Raw genomic sequence first — 16,715 nt, 5'->3', positions numbered from 1 at the left:
AGTAAGAAAACTCGTGGGTTGAGATAAGAACAGTTTAATAATTGAAATAAAATAAAATAAAATAACAATAATAATAACAATAATAATAATAATAAATTGTAATGAAAAAGAAAAAAAAAAAGAGAAAGAGAGGAATAAAACCCAGGAAAAGCAAGTGATGCAACTGCTCACCACCCACCGACTGACTCCCAGCCAGTTCCTGAGCAGTGGTCACTGCCCCCCGGCCAACTACCCCCAGCTTATATACTGAGCATGACGTCATATGGTACGGAATATCCCTTTGGCCAGTTTGGGTCAGCTGTCCTGGCTATTCTCCCTCCCAGCTTCTTGTGCACCTCTTTGCTGGCAGAGTACGGGAAGCTGAAAAGTCCTTGACTTAGTATAAACACTGCTTAACAACAACTAAAACATCAGTGTGTGACCACATTATCCTCATGCTAAATCCAAAACACAGCACTGTACCAGCTACTAGGAGGAAAATTAACTCTATCCCAGCTGAAACCAGGACACTGCTCTTGTGAAATGGTGAGAAAATAGAAATGTTCTTCAAGGTTCTGTGAAGAAATATGTCATGTCTTGAAGAGCACTGCTCTTCCCTGACAAAAGGCAGAAGTTCATGGGGAGCAGGTGGGAGGGAGAGGGGAATAACCAAGGTGGCCACGATGTCCACGTTGTGCTGCGAGAGGCAGAGGCACAAGCTGAGGTGCCTTTTGCAGCTGCCATGAGACAGGGAAGCAGGGAAGCAAGAGCAGCCTGGCAGTACGCTGGGGCTAATTAGCTTATCTGTCTGGAGAGACCACCATGCAATGTAGACTTCGAGTCTTTCTAAGGCTTGACTGGAACTTAGTTAGCAGATGTTAAAGTTTTTGGCATAAATAAGCCAGAAAGTGATGCCAATAGACAGAGAATCAAAGGAAATTATTGTAGGGGAGAAGATTTAACACTGAACTTTTCACCTCCATCAGTTAGATGTTGTTTAGTTACAGGGCACAGGCTCAGACCCATGCAAGTGCAACTGCACTGTTGCTTCTCCATTGCTTGGAGTCCAAAGGTTGGCTGGGGTTTGCCCCTCACATGCTGGCCACATAAGGTCCTTAAAGCTTTAAAACTTGGAAACATTCAGAATAAACATTCTGCCCGTTAACTTTTCACTCATGTCATTTTTATGTGACACTTTCATTTGCATTGTCTTTTATTTAGGTACTGTATGGCATATATAAAGTTTTGGGGTTAGTCTTTTGACTCTAGTTTTTGCATATCCTTGAGTCTTTGGGGCAGGTTTCCTGAACTTCTTTCTCCAAGGCAAGTTCATGTGTAGGAGCTGGCAGCTGATGTGACACAATCACTTCTTGCTCCTTCTTCCTTATTTTGGAAGTACGTAGGGCTCTCCCTGCACCAAGCCGTGTAGCAGTTTTAGGGCACTGCAGCAAATTGAGTTTCTCTTCCAAGACATATTTATACCTAACTGCCAGCAATTGCCACCTCAGTATCTGCTCAAAGACGGCTCCCTGCCAAGTTCGATGAGGTGGTGATTACCTCTCTCTTTGATTTTGTAGATCTGGTACAGTGCAGTTAAACCCAGTGTTCAGTTTAGACCCATTTACATCCAACTCATTCAATAAAGTCTTATGAATCATAAACGAAACTCAGAGCTATTCCAATCTGAGGTGACTCACTTTTTGGCCAGTTTTTGGATAGTATAACATGTGGAGGCTCCTTAAAGAAATAATTCACTTTCTGCACTAAAAAGAAATTAAGAAAAAGAGGAGGACAAAAACACAGTTGGGGTAAATACATGTAGCTTTAATTCTTGTGTCTTTAAAAAAAATAAATCCTTTCTGCAGTTGTGTTGCTGTACAAATGAAGGCATCACAGATATACATCTTTGTTTAATTCAGCACAGCAAAATTAAAAGAGCAAATTAGTTCAGAGGCAGTAAGAGGAGTCTGATATGTCCCATCTTTCAATTTTTTAAGAGTAAAGATTATGTTTATCTAGTTTCTTTTTAACTGACATTGATCCCCAAAATGTTCTTCCCATGATCCCCCAAGAAATCCAGCGCTGTTTTCTTTCCAAAGCGCCCCAGTTGGATGTGACATGTGTGCTTTGGATGGAGGTGGAATCTGGGTGGGGGAAGATGATGAAAGGTCAAGAGAAGTTTAAGGGGAAAACAGCCTCTCTAAACACTTCAGTATTCATGGAGTTTGGCAACACTGAACTAACCACTGAGACCTAAGCCTTGTATCTCATTTCTGTGGGCAAAAACGAGGAATTATTTTTGGCACTCTGTGGATTTAATGGGTGTTCCAGTCTTTCTTTAGAAACGACTTCAAAGACATTAATTAAAACCCTTTTTTCTCATTGTTTGCATGCTGGTCTTCGAGTTCAGTCATAGATCATAAAATTGACCTCTGTAACAAACATTGATGGCATTCTATGGAGAGATGGGTCATTTTCATGAAGCTTTCTTATTCAGATGTCAATTCCATTCCTCATTATCTTGTAAATGACAGCCAGCAAACAAGTCCACTGTGTGATTAGGTTTCACTCCCACATACTAACTGGTCACCCCAGTGAATAGTACAGCTTGAGAGCTGTAAATTACCTAAACATCTCCTGGAAAGCAGCAACGTAGTTGAAACCTGGCTCATCTCAATGTAGCCACCAGCAATGTTGACTTCACATTTAGGTTTTACAAGCAGGTCATGGCAGAGGAAGGTGACAAGATTTTATTCTCTCCTTTGAGCCTTTCTACTGCCTTTGCAATGCTCTCCTGGGGAGGCAAAGCATCGATGTGGAGTTGGCTACACAAAGACCTCACCCGACAGAGATAGAGGAGCAGGAGATCCATGGAGGATTTCTTTCAATTACTCCTAAGCAAGGTCCAGCTGAGCAAATGCAATGCCCTGCCTGTAAATGACAGCCCAGAAGTTTCTGGACGATGACAAAGAGATGCATGATGCTGAAGCTGGCAGAAACTGGAGAAGATCAATGAACAGTTTGAATGTAGAAAATTCTAATTAGGAATATATTTTTACCATGTGGTGGTTAAATACCGGAAGAGGTTGCCCAGAGAGGTTGTGAAATCCCCATCCTTGGAGGCATGTCCCTGAGGAACCTGATCTAAGTAGGCATGTTTTGAGCAGAGGGTTGGGCTAGATGACCTCTGGAGGTTCTTCCAACCTAGATTTTTGACTCTAAGATTCTGTTGCACAGGGGCAAAAACCTGTGGGGAAAACACACTGGCACACTTGTAGACTATGTTTTCTTTAAAAGTAAAATATGTTGTACAGAGGGACAGTTTCAGAAATATAATGTTTTAATGTCTGAATATGATCCCCAAGTTTTAATATTTCTCTGCTAGATTGATTGATTGATTACAAGGTTGCTGCAAGAAACTATTGGACAACACAGCTGGGCAGAATTTGAACACGTTTTTATTACTGAGTGGATGCATGTGTTTTGTTAGAGGAGCACAGCACACCTCTCTCTCTCTCTTTTCTACTTCAGTCTCTGGCATTTCCAGTTCTCTGCTCTCCACTAGATCTCTTTCCAGCCCCTGGGCTTGGTTTCCTCAGATGCAATTGTTCCAGGGAGTCACTGCATCAGGGAACTCCCTTCACACTTCTGCTGTCCAATCCCTGTTCTTATGAAATTTGCACACTTTCCTTGCAGGTTGTTCACAAAGCCCTGCTGAATTTTACTGGGAAGCACAGGGAGGCTGCACTAGCAAGGGCTGCTGAATATAGGTTTAATTCTTGTCCTCTCACTACTCAGCAGTCATCATTGATTGTGACTGTAGGTTAAATTGTCTGTAGCAAAAAATGAGGAAACATTGGCTTAGAGTTTTGGGTTTGGAAATCCATGTAAGGCAATTTCCTGATCTTGCATTTGTATTACGAACATCAACATGTGAACAAAAGAAAAGGTCTCATTTTTAAAGTATAAATGAAGATGCTGTAAACTTAAACTTGTGACTATCTCTGTGCAGGCCTAATGCTGCCTTGAGAAGCCTAGCTCTGCACTGTACTCAGGGCTTTTGCACCCTGACACACTGGTACGTGTTGGAGATATTACAGGCTTGGGGGCTTGGCCATACGGATTGTGGTTTCTTGGGTGATCCAAACTTTTGACATACCCAAACAACTAGAATATGAATTTCATATAGGCATTGCCAATGTTTAGCTTGAAAACAGCCTCTATCAAAACTCAAAATGAAGAACATGTTAAATTTATTAACTGAGACCTGTTTTTAAATTGGATGGGGAGAAGCAAAGTTTGTATGAGAAGACAACTTGAAATTGCAAGGATTCAACCACACAATACTTGAAAAGCAAAGAAAACTTGCAAGGAGTGATCTTTATTTCATATGCATACATGCATCACTAGCCAGCTGTACTAACAGATAGTGTGCCAGCAGCAAGCTGTCAGATTAGGTTGGGCTAATTAAACCTTATTACTTTGTTAGGCAAGGGTCATTGACCAGCCACTGTGTAACTGTTCACAGAAATTCACCAATTCTCGCAGCCCTAACCAAGCAAAAACATGAGGCTAGAGTTTTCTTTAATATTAATTACAAAAATCAACACGGTTGTCTCCCATGAAAGTATAAACTCAATACATCAGATCAGAACAACCTTGTGCACGAACTGTGTTTATATTAGAGCTAAGAGCAAAATTGTGTTTCTTTAGAAAATGTGCTGAAGAGAAAAATGAAGCAAGCCAGTGAGAGACATTTTAGTGCATCCAGAACCTGTGTTTGCATGTCGAATGTAAGATTTTAGGCTGCTGTTTTTAAAAAGTCTCTTTTAAGTCAAACATTACTACTAAAAAAAAAAAAAGGTTAAATAACAGCTACTTATAACCAGTAAGACTTTTCCATGGACAAACTTTCCACTAGCGTAACTAGAGTTTTAAAAGTTGGAATCTTAAAATTACACTCTTCGAGTCATAGAAGGGCTCCTGGATAAAACCATGACTTGGCTAGCAAATATGAAGCACCTTAATATTTCTTTCAACCATCTGCCAAATGTAAGCATGAAGTTCAGATGATTATTAAGATATTTTTGGTTTGGTTCATAAACATGGATTTAGAAAATCTGTTTCCAGTCATTCTGGTATAAGAAGTCTCCTTTCCACATGACACAGAAAACCCTATAAAATACATAAATTGCACAGTTTTTCTATGAATCAATAAATACTATACATGGACAGGAAACTTTTGAGGATTTAATGAATTAAATAAAATGGGATTATATCCTTTCTTTACTGAGGTTTTAGACCTGAAATATTATCTTCAAGGCTTTACAATATGAAAATGGAGACAGAACCATTTTGCACATCTCTTTATAACTGAGTTGTGTTTCTCACTGCGCTTCCCTAGTTGGGAGTGCTTTTTACATAGGTAACTATTAAAAGAAAACTAAAGAAAATCTTGAATACCTTTTAAAACTATGAAATATAAAATTTGTTATCCTAAAGTCATTATTTTAATGGTAGTCAGGAACTGAACTCCTGCTCTATTATGCTTGACTGACATGTGAATCCCAGTTTGTTGTGGTTTAAGCCCAGCCAGCAACTAAGCACCACACAGCCGCTCGCTCACTCCCCCCCAGCGGGATGGGGGAGAGAATCAGAAGGCTAAAAATGAGTAAACACGTGGGTTGAGGTAAAGACAGTTTAATAGGTAAAGCCAAAGCTGCATGCGCAAGCAAAGCAAAACAAGGAATTCATTCACTACTTCCCATCGGCAGGCAGGTGTTCAGCCATCTCCAGGAAAGCAGGGCTCCATCACGGGTAACGGTTACTTGGGAAGACAGACTTTGTCACTCTGAACATCCCCCCTTCCTTCTTCTTCCCCCAGCTGTATATGCTGAGCATGACATCATATGGTAGGGAATATCCCTTTGGTCAGTTGGGGTCAGCTGTCCCAGCTGTGTCCCCTCTCAACTTCTTGTGCACCCCCAGCCTACTCGCTGGTGGGTGGTGTGAGAAGCAGAAGAGGCCTTGACTCTGTGTCAGCACTGCTCAGCAGTAATGGAAACATCCCTGTGTTATCAACACTGTATTCAGCACAAATCCAAAACATAGCCCCATACTAGCTACTATGAAGAAAATTAACTCTATCCCAGCCAAAACCAGCACACAGTTCTATCTAGATTCAATAAGAATCATAGATTTACATTTCTTCTGGATTATTTGACAATATCATTCATCATCTGTAACTTCCATAGTCATTGTTTGAAATGGATATGTTTACCTCTCAAAGTATGCAAATTATTATGTTGAAGACTCATTAAAGTAACAAGCTGCTGACTTAGAGGTCTCATTAATCTCCATCTGCAGTGTAAATGAGCATGCAGGAATTGTCAAATGGGATAACAGCTAAGACAAATATTTTTGGAAAAAGAAATGCAGGGAAGATTCTTATGTGAACCACCACCAGGCTGAGTGTGGCTTATCTTCCACGCATTCTCCTTCCCTGCTGACCTGAAGGCCAGGGGCAGGCAGACCTTTTAGTCCCGTTGTAAGAATAGAAACTCATGGGAAAATCTGACTGCAACAATGTATGTCTTCAAGACATACTCTAGGTAGGTTCTTCAACCTAACACTGACTACTGCTCCAGAGCCTCCCTCTAGCTCTCCCACAATGACTGCATCCTTTCAGCTAGTTTGGTGCTAGGGTAAGCAATGGTGAATTTTGGCAATGCATATACTGTCTTTGTGGACAGGACATGAAGACAGCCTTGGGCCAGCTGATACAGAGTGGTTCATGTCTATACCAGATATGTGATATACAATGTGGATGTTACAGATCTTCTGGAGTGGGGTGGCTGTGTCTGCTCTGCAAGCACTTGGTCTGAGTCTTCCTTCAGCCAAGGCTGACATTCTGCTGCCTTGAGACATTGCCGGTTTTTGTTTTGCTTTTCTTTCAGAGTGCCCAGCATAACAGGAGAGTTATGTAACAGCCTGAGAAAATGTTTATACAGAGTGATGCTGAGGGTGGGCATACATTCAGCAGGGCATAGCTGGGGCTGCCTGAGGTTGCAAGGCTTGCTGAGCGTTTGCTGATGAAAGGAGCTAGGCAGCTCATACCAGATACACTTGGAGTATAATGAGTACAGTCACATGGTCAGGAATGAACTAAGTTGTAAGTCAAAGTGGCAGCGTAGGCATATTTTGTAGGTTACTCTCTCCAGAAACAGGCCCTATGGTGGACCAGCTGTTGGCTTGCAGAACCTCTACTGACCTCCCTGGTAGGACAATGGACCTCTTCTTCAAGCCACCACAGCATGAGAATACTGATGATTGAAGCAAAGAGAGGCAGATTTTGAAAGAGTTTCAAAATCAATCCATGTTGACTTTCAACAAGAGAATAATACAGATGAATGTCTGAACAGCAAACATTTGCATTTGTGTCTCTGCCACAGTTTTCTCACTGTACTGAAGCATGCTTTGGTTCACCTCAGAGTCATGCAAGGAATCCAGAATTACCCCCAACCCTTGCATACAACTCTTCTTTACAGCACCGAGTCTCTCTCCTGCTACCTTCCTCTTCAGCTGGCCGTGCAGCTGCACAGTGGACTCCACTGCCCAGGCTTCCTCCTCTGATGTGTCTAAACTGAGGCTCAAAGAAAGCCTCTGAGTGTGGGACTGTTTCTGAACTGATGCTAAGTTCATATTGGAGGAAAAAAAAAACCAAACCAAAACCCGAGTTGCATGTTAATTACCCCTTCTGCTCTGCTTTTCATAGAACAGAAAGTTAGCTTGGTTTAGCACGTTGCAGCAGGTATCTGAGCTGCACAATCAGGAAACTAAAGCCCCAAGGCAGGCCATAACACACCTCAGGAGATGTTTTAGCACTTGTGTAATTAGCTGTGTCATTATTAGGAAGATATATCTGGTAGAACAGCTACTCATGGCCATGGCCTCTTCTCTCCAAAGTGTGTTTGCCTATGGCAATTATGCATGTTTGGGGACAGCAAACATTAAGCCAGCTGGCCCTGCGATCACTGACTTCTACCTGCTCTGCATGGTTACACGTGGATCGAAAACAATTTCATCAGCATTTATCTGCATCCTCAGATAATTTTGTTTTGATCCCTGTAATGTTTAACAGAAGTGTAAATGCTTAATGCTGCTCAGCTGTATGACTAAAGGACGGCACAGAACAGCCAACAGCCTGACTGTCTTGGAGCACTGTGAGCATCTCTCTTTTTTCCTGAAAGACTGCATTTGTACAATCAAGCATTCTAGCTTATACAAGTATTTAATTCAAATGCAGTGGTTTTGTGGCTCGCAAAAGAGAACAGTCTGCTCCATCAAGCCTCACCTGGCCTACACAAGCACTCCAGGAGACAGTAGCAACTGGTACTCTAGTAAGAAAAAAAATATAAATTCAAAACCAAAGTACTTAACAGCAAACTTTGGCTATATCTAAAATGAGCATGCAGAATTCAGCTGTATTCTAGGAAAAAAAAAAAAAAAGAGCTGAGGCTGTAGATACTGTGCAGAGAACCTAGCTGCATGACCAAGGCCGTGGATCCCAGTAGATAAAGAAGTACCTCTGAAAGCAGCACAGATGGGGACTGGGAACAGCCATGCTTACACTGTTTTACTTACACAGCTCCTTGGCTCTTCAGGATCCAGGGAATTGTACTGCCCCTTCCTGAGCAGACGGTAACAAGTCCTGCAAGGTGCAGCAGAGGCATAGAGGGACTGAGCAGGCATTCTCCTGGCTGGCTGATCAAACCGTGCATCTAAACTGTTCATCCAGCCGTGAATGCTGGTCAGCCAGCTTCACAGCTCTTATCTTCCTTTGGAAGAATCCCAGGAAATTGAAATACATTTTTACAAGAAGGCTGAGGCTTATTGTTGGAGACTCCCTTGATTTGTTACTGGTTAATGTTACTGGGTTGCTCTCTTCTGTTATTTGCTCTTCTTTGAGTGATTTGGGACTGTACCTTGGTTTACTGTTTATATATGTTACAACAGTTGCATTTGTTCAGTATTGTGTTCAGGCGCTCACAGTGATGGCACACATATTTTATACAGCTTTTTCAAGTGCTAAAGCCTACATTAAATACTTCTCAGAACTTGATATATGAGGTGGTCCTTAACAGAGATACAGAGAGAATTATTAGGTTGTGAGGAGATACTGTGTCTGAAAGATTACAAGACTACTATTCGATATACAGCTAAAAAACATCATTCTTACACGAATGAATGAGGTGCTCTATTAATGAGGCCAAGAGGACTCATTGGCTTCTGAATAGTGACCAGTGGGGTCTCTACTGTGTAGAAAAAAAAAGATGAGATGTTGACACTTAAGTGGAGTCCAGTAGGCTGGGTAGCATGGCTGAGCACAAGTACTGCTCCCTGCAGCTCCCTCGCCCTGACCCTAGTCTTCAGAGCTTAGTGCTGGGCAAAATTGTGTCTCCAGATGAAGTTATCTCCATCTCAGGTAGCATATAGGGCAAACTAGCTGCCCTAGGCACAAAAAAATCTCATTTCCAATAAATATTTGCTTAGGAGTTGCATACCCTTTGGGATGTAACACTCCACTCTACTGACCAGGTGGGCCCCATGGTCTTTGCTCTCTGTTTGGAGTGGAGAGATGTGGACACATGCATATGATGTCCAAGAAAACTAGCTTCATCAGCATTCAGCTTTGTCCTTCTAGGTAATATGTATTTGAAGCAATGTAATGTTTAACAGAGGAAGACAGCAGTATGAGTAAAGCAGCAAGAAACAGAACAACCCATGAGAGCAAGACCCTTCTGAATATAATGTAAGTACCCAGTTATCTTTACCTTAACGATTTTGATGCAGCTGTATGCCATTTAGCTAGTGAGTCATGAAGCACATCTGCTTTCAAGGGTGAAACCTGGTTTCTAAGCACTCAAATGACAGCAGAACTTAATTTCAAGAAATATTGAATAGCAAATTGTGGGGATGCATTATAGCAGCTCTGCAGAGTATAACTCTGCTCTGAATATTTATCCCAAATAGCTCTTTCACATCTAGAAGAAATCTGTTTCATTAACAAGGGGGAAGTATTCTGACTTCCCAACTGTCAATCTTATTTTTTATCATTACTAATGTTCCCTAAAGGTTACAACCAGATAACCGAAACTGAGGTGAATGAGCCGTCTTATTTACACCAACATGGTCCAGACAGGATTCACAAGTTGATTTTGCTATGCTAACCTACCCTGTAAGTCCCGATTTACTCGGATCCCACAGAGCAAAGCTGTAGAAGGACAAGCTGGCTCCTTTTCACCCAAATCTTAGCGGCCAGAATGCTGACACAGGGTGGGGAAAATCCCAATAAACATCTCATCTGCTCTGCTAAACCCGTGTCTCTGAGTGCCTTTGCCACTGACTGGGGGGTGAGCAGGAAACTCATGTTGTCTTCTTCCCCGAAGCTGTTCTGCTTCAAGTAGGACATTAGGTGAAGGCTATTTGGAGTTCCTTTTCCAGTCATTAGTAAAAATTTTAATTGGAATAGCTCTTACCTGTCTTCTGACAGGTTAAACATCCTAGACACTACAAATCATCCCAACACGTTCTTGGTCTAACCTGTAAAAGAGAAAGCAATAAACAAACAAACAAAAAGTGGCCACAGTTTTCAGAAACAACAAAGATGCCACAATCTAGGCTCTTTGCTGAGCACTACTCTGGCCATGGGGCTATTTGCCTTATGAAACCAAGTTTGGAAAGACAGGAGGGGCCAAGCCCACACTAGTGACCTCACCCTCCCATGACTGGGATTTGGGGGGGGGGAGAGTACACACAGAGAGGAATCCATCTGGAAGACATGAGTGGTTGTTTAAAATAAAGCAACATATTCTGATCTAATCAGGTATTAAAGCAGAAAATTTTTAACACCTCTCTTGTGATTAGTCACTTTGTATATTAAAGTGAGTCAGGAATGAGAGAAAGAATACCACTTTTGCATGCTGCAATCTCATCTTGTTTTCCATTGACATAGCACTGTCATTTGATGTAAGCCTCATTCAATCACTAATAGCATAATAATCCTGAGAGTTCTTAGAGATAAACATAAAAGAATTAAGAGTTGCTCCTGATGTGCTGCCTCACCATAACACGGATTTACACAGAGACACAAAAACCCCAACAACAACAAAAAAAACCTTTTCACTTGTTCTCTCCCTCTGACTCTTATTTTTCTTTAGTAGTCACATGTTTCTTTCTCCAGTAACAAGGGACTTTTGTAACTGGAGTAAAGCAGAACTGAAGTAGGCAACAATGGATAGGAATTACAGATAAACTCAGAAGCACAGAGATTTAAAAAACACTTCTATGGTAAAGGAGGAGGTCAGGAGATAACAGTGATTACCAGATAGCTGTTGAAAGTAGCAGCAGATAGAAATAAAAGATGAGATGTTGACACAGCTGACCTCCAGCATCCAAGACTGTTTCATTCTTTGTCCACACAGTAGCTGTGAAGGATGATGAAGGCCACCTTCTCGCTGTGCTTGCTGGTGGCCATGCTTCACCTCACTGTCCACAGCCTGACCCAGACTGACCACCACAATGACAAGCCCAAGGCAACCGACTCCCAGGAGCAGCATCCCCATGAGGGAGATCTTCTTGAGTCCTGCCAACAGATAGTTGGCAGCAACACAGACTTTGCCTTCTGGTTTTACAGGCAAGCAACCACCCAAGAACCTGGCAAGAATGTTTTCTTTTCCCCAGTCAGCATCTCCACTGCCTTTGCCCTGCTGGCTCTGGGCTCCAGCGCCACCAGCCAGGCTCAGGTGGGAGAAGGGCTGGCCTTTAACCTCACTGACACCCGGGAGGAGGAGATACACGAAGGCTTTCGTCATCTCCTCCTCTTGCTGAACCGCCCTGGCAGCCAGGTGCAACTGAGCATGGGGAACACCCTGTTCATGGACAAACACCTGAAGCCACTGAAAACATTTCTGAAGGACATCAAAAAACTGTACAAAGGAAAAGTTGTTTCTAGTAACTTCCAGAATTCCTCTGAAGCTAAAAAAGAGATCAATGAGCATATAAAGAACAAAACCCATGGGAATATAAACCAAATACTTCAAGACCTCGATCCAAACACTCTAATGGTAATCGTTAACTACATTTATTTCAAAGGTAAGTTACATACATGTTACTTACTGCAGTACCTCAGTTTCACCTGCACTAAAACAAATACCCCAGGTTATTTCTGAATTGTTTTTAAAAGAAAGGCCAGTGTTAAAATTAGGCTATTACAACAAGGAATACTGAAAGTTCTCACCTCTTCCACATCTAAATTTTTCTAGCATATGTTTAGGCTCCTAAGCATAAAAGTTCATTTATTTGTAATCTTCAATTTTTAGGGAATTACCAGAGCACAACAGATTTATGCATTTGTAAATTTTTCTGTCAGACTTCATCTACTTATTATTTAAAAAATTACAATGTTTTCACATGCTGTATGAAGTAGAAAAATAAATTCCAAAGATGCAGATTAACAAAAATTGCCAAACACTTTAATTTACTTAACGTCCATGCCTATTAAATGGGTACGTACTTCTGGAGTTGGAGTCTAAATGTTCTACAGCTTGTCATCACATTATACATATCCCAAGAGGTACTTGCAAATGCACTGCTTTGGCAATGATTAACTTCCTCTTAGATGTTATATCCACTTGTAGCAGCATGCAGGACATACATGAAATTTACCACCCAGAACAGCATGTTTGGAAATAGATGAACTCCCAACAAAACAGATTTTATTTCAAGTACTTTATTAAATTTGGGCACCCTAGTCTCAGGTGCCCTAGTCTGAGGCATTTCTTTATGATACCGGAGTATATATTTTTACTGGGGGGGCAGGGAGGAAAGCTCAAACTTATAAAGTATTCAGAGTACTGTGGAGTTTACATTCCATTATTTATTTTTCAATTTTGTTTTATTTCTATTCAGTATTAAGAAAACGAGAACATACTTACAGAATGGCAAGCTGTGATCCCTGTGTATTTGTTCAGTGAATGACCTGATTTAATACAAAATAAAATATCATAGAAAATTCAGTTGTATAAGCATCAAGAGAAAACCATTTTGAAGACTGAAGCCCTTGAAGTCCTATTCCATTTACCGTAATGCAGTTATGATCAGGCCCAAAAGTTCGGGTTGTTCTTGCATGTGAGCTTTTCTTTAGTGCTGCAAGATGAAGAACATATGAAAAAGCATGGCAGGAGCTTAACATGCTACCTTTTAAAAGGCAGACATCTGCTGTGGAACTTGCTTTACAAGCAATATTCTGAAACGAGAATGTAATTCATTGGATCCTGGTCAGCTTTCGTTTTCTTCAAATAAAATGTAAGGTAATACGGTGAAGTTACTTCATTTAATTTATCTGACTTAGAAAGGTGTTGTACAAGTCCATATGAAATTTAACCTGGGATATTTAGTTGTTACTGAACACAGTACAGCAAAGATAACAGGGAACAAGATCTTTAATAAACTTGGAATACCTCTGATCTTCAAGTATGAGTGTAAATCTTCAGATATGGGTTTATCTGTTGTACGTTAGTCTGGACTATACTAATATATCCTCCTTGAAATTAGCATTCGATTGCATTCTTTCTCTTTTGGTTTTAAGCCTACTGGGAAAATCCTTTCAATATTAAGAGGACTCACAAGGATTATTTCCATGTGAATGCGAAGACCTCAGTTGAAGTGAAGATGATGACTCGAGATGGATTTTATAAAACATACTCTGACAGGAAGCTGTCTTGCAAGGTGGTGCAGATGCCTTACAAGGGAGATGTTGCAGCACTGTTTGTCCTGCCCAATGAAGGAAAAATGAAACAGTTGGAAGATGCCCTGACAAAAGCCACTGTGTCTAAATGGGAAAAATCACTTGAAAGACGGTAAATATAGAATTCTGATTTGATGATTCAAGGTACTCAGAATCCAAAATCTGAATACTATGATCAGGTTTTACAGTTACTAGCCTTTGCTATTGATTGGAGATTTAAGCAATGGAATAGATATAAAGGGACAGACCAAATGATTTGATGATTTGATACTTTCAACAAAAATTAGAATCAGCATTGCCTTGTGATGAGGAAAGAGATCTGTGAGCTGGGAAATTTAATTTTTTTCCCCACACATTTTCGAGTTGATGTAAGTGTCTCCTTTTGCCTTGTCTCAAGCACAATGTGTTAAGAGTGGTAATACTGCAACATAGCAATCAGATCCCTCAGAGGGAACGCGGTATGAATTCCAAAAGAAAAACCTTCAAGGCTAGAAAGAGAATGCAAACTTAGTCCCAAAAATGCTGGCACCACCACTGCTTGCTCTCCCATCAAGTGACTGTGTTGCAGAATCATACAAGAAAGCCCAACTGATGTCATTCTCCTTTCCCATCCTCCAGACCATTGTTTTCCCATCTTCTTTTTGTTGCCATCTTTTTCAGATGAAGAGACTAACATTTTAGCACAGAAGAACCACCAGCAAGTTGGGAGTCTTCAGTCCAAGGCATGCTTTGATTGCAGTAACTACCATAATTTTCTTTTTAATTAACAGGAGGATAGAAGTGTATATTCCAAAACTATCGATTTCAGGCTCCTATGACTTAAAGAAGATCTTCATGAATCTGGGTGTAACTGAAGTGTTTTCTGACCGGGCTGATCTGTCTGGAATCACAGGAAAGCCTGATGTGAAGGTTTCAAAAGTAAGTTTGTCAGCAGAAACAATGGTCTGTGGATTCTTCAATACCCAATTGTCTTGCCCTAAGCTAAGTTGTGAAATTTTACTTATTGCTAGGGCTGGCTGAGACTCTGAACTAGAACATTTAGCTGACAAAGTAACTTCAAACTCTCTCAGACTTCTCCAAGATCTGGAGATAAGGCTACTGTCTTCTGTCTGACAGACAAAGGTTGGGAGGGGTGTAGCATTTGTCCCAGAAACTAAACACAACCCAGTCTCTGCATGTGAAAGGAGTGCCCGTGGATACCTGTGTTGGGGACACCTTGCATCAACATATCTAGTGGAAAAAGTAGTCTTTTTCTAACATATGCATTCTGTAATTTTAAAAGATTTTAGAACTTCTGCTGCCATTGAAGGCCCTGATGAGTGTTAATCATGTAAGATGGACCAGACTTGAGGAAAACATCCCATTTCCTGAAAATAATGTGAAGAGAAACAGATAAAGTGAAGAGAAAGGCTAGCATTCTTACAGCCATTCTGAAAGCAGCAATTACAATGTTCTAACATTTTGGGGCTAGTAAAACAAAAAGATTGAAAATGCCCAACAATAATTTTAAAAAAATTTGGTATCAAGGTTGAATTTCTACTGGCTAAACTGTAATGCGCGTGCTATTAGGGTTACATACAGAGCAGTTCTGGAGCCCAACTTCCTTTCCCTCTGAAATTGTCATTCCTTGTGAATTTGCTTGAATATTCTACTTTTAACTAATTCCACAAGGTGTGCAGTCCCTAAGGTCTGTGTTGGATACACTTGTGTTGAGGAACTTTGAATGTGAGAATACTTGCTTATTGAGACAACATTGCTAAAAAAACCACCACGGGCTACAGTGGCCTTCTTCCTGGTTCCTGGCCTACCAGCAATTTTTGTGAAAGGCAGTAGCTGAATTAACTTAGTGCTAATTTTAATCATTTCACACCCCATCCTCCACATAATTCTTGCTGTATTTCATTGTAGGCTGCTCACAAGGCCCTGCTGAAGATTCATGAAAATGGCACAGAGGCTGCAGCAGTCACTGGCACAGATTTTCTTCCTCATTCTGTTCCTCCTGTTGTTAAATTCAACCGTCCATTTTTGCTGTTAATTGTTGATCAATATACTCAGAGCATCCTCTTCATAGGAAAAATTGTAAACCCAACTGAAAAATGACTGATCAGTGGTTGGTCTTATTGATTTGAATTACATTCTTCATGCAATTATAGTTCAATGTGATTAAAATTATATCAAAACAGTTACTAACAATTTTCTTTTTCCAAAGAAACGAGGCAAGAATGTGGTCATTCTTAAAAACACTGTTCTTGCTTCCTCCTCCAGTAGAAAGTAACTACTGAGATACACCTATTCATGAATTATGAAGAATTGTATAAATCAGCCTTTTAATGACCAGTGTGTGCCATCTTCGAAAAACAAGGTAAGTATCCAGCTGAGAGAGTCAGTTTAAAACATTTTAAGTAAGTAAAGATTGAACAAAGAGGCCTTTGAACTTGTGGGTAGGAAGGAAAGAAAACACTGAGGTTTGCTCCAGCTGCTGCCAGGTCTCACCAGGTCCTGGTGCTGGAGGGCTGACACGTGAAAATTTAAAATACAAATGCAGTCCACTCAGGGGTATCTTAGTTCTTCTTTTCCACATGGATGTCATTGTTGGAGAAAGGTCATGTTGTATTTCCATGAGAAAATGATTGCTCACCTCTCTGAGGATGTCTGTGCCAATGTGACATCGCTCTCCTAATGCAGCCTTATGGATCCAAGGCAGTGTCAAAATCCAGAGCGAAGGCTTGGCACTTGTGAGGATCTGGAGCACCAAGAAAAGTGGTGCCAACAGAAACGCAGCCAGTCTGATGTGGTGTCAGCCTGACTCCCTCCCTGTTCCATCCTGTGGGATCAACAGCAGATGTTTAACAGTGATAAATGTATTTAACGTTGCTCAGGGGTACAGCAGCATAGGTGTAGGTTGAAAAAACCCAGACCCTTCTCAGTG

General features: G+C 41.0%; 1 protein-coding gene across 1 annotated transcript; it reads left to right on the top strand.

Annotated features, from left to right (window-relative positions):
• Nucleotides 1–2,639: 2,639 nt before the first annotated feature.
• LOC103900303 (alpha-1-antitrypsin) lies at nt 2,640–15,886 on the top strand (the record flags this gene model as incomplete). Its single annotated transcript, XM_009280957.1, has 5 exons — nt 2,640–2,718; nt 11,692–12,132; nt 13,628–13,898; nt 14,557–14,704; nt 15,695–15,886. Coding segments are annotated over 5 exons (1,131 nt in total), but the record flags the coding sequence as incomplete, so codon positions are not given.
• Between the last annotated feature and the right edge of the window lie 829 nt (nt 15,887–16,715).

This window comes from Aptenodytes forsteri, unplaced genomic scaffold (assembly GCF_000699145.1).
Source record: "Aptenodytes forsteri isolate BGI_AS27 unplaced genomic scaffold, ASM69914v1 Scaffold193, whole genome shotgun sequence".
NCBI lineage: Eukaryota > Metazoa > Chordata > Aves > Sphenisciformes > Spheniscidae > Aptenodytes > Aptenodytes forsteri.
This window is presented reverse-complemented; position numbering and strand designations above follow the sequence as displayed.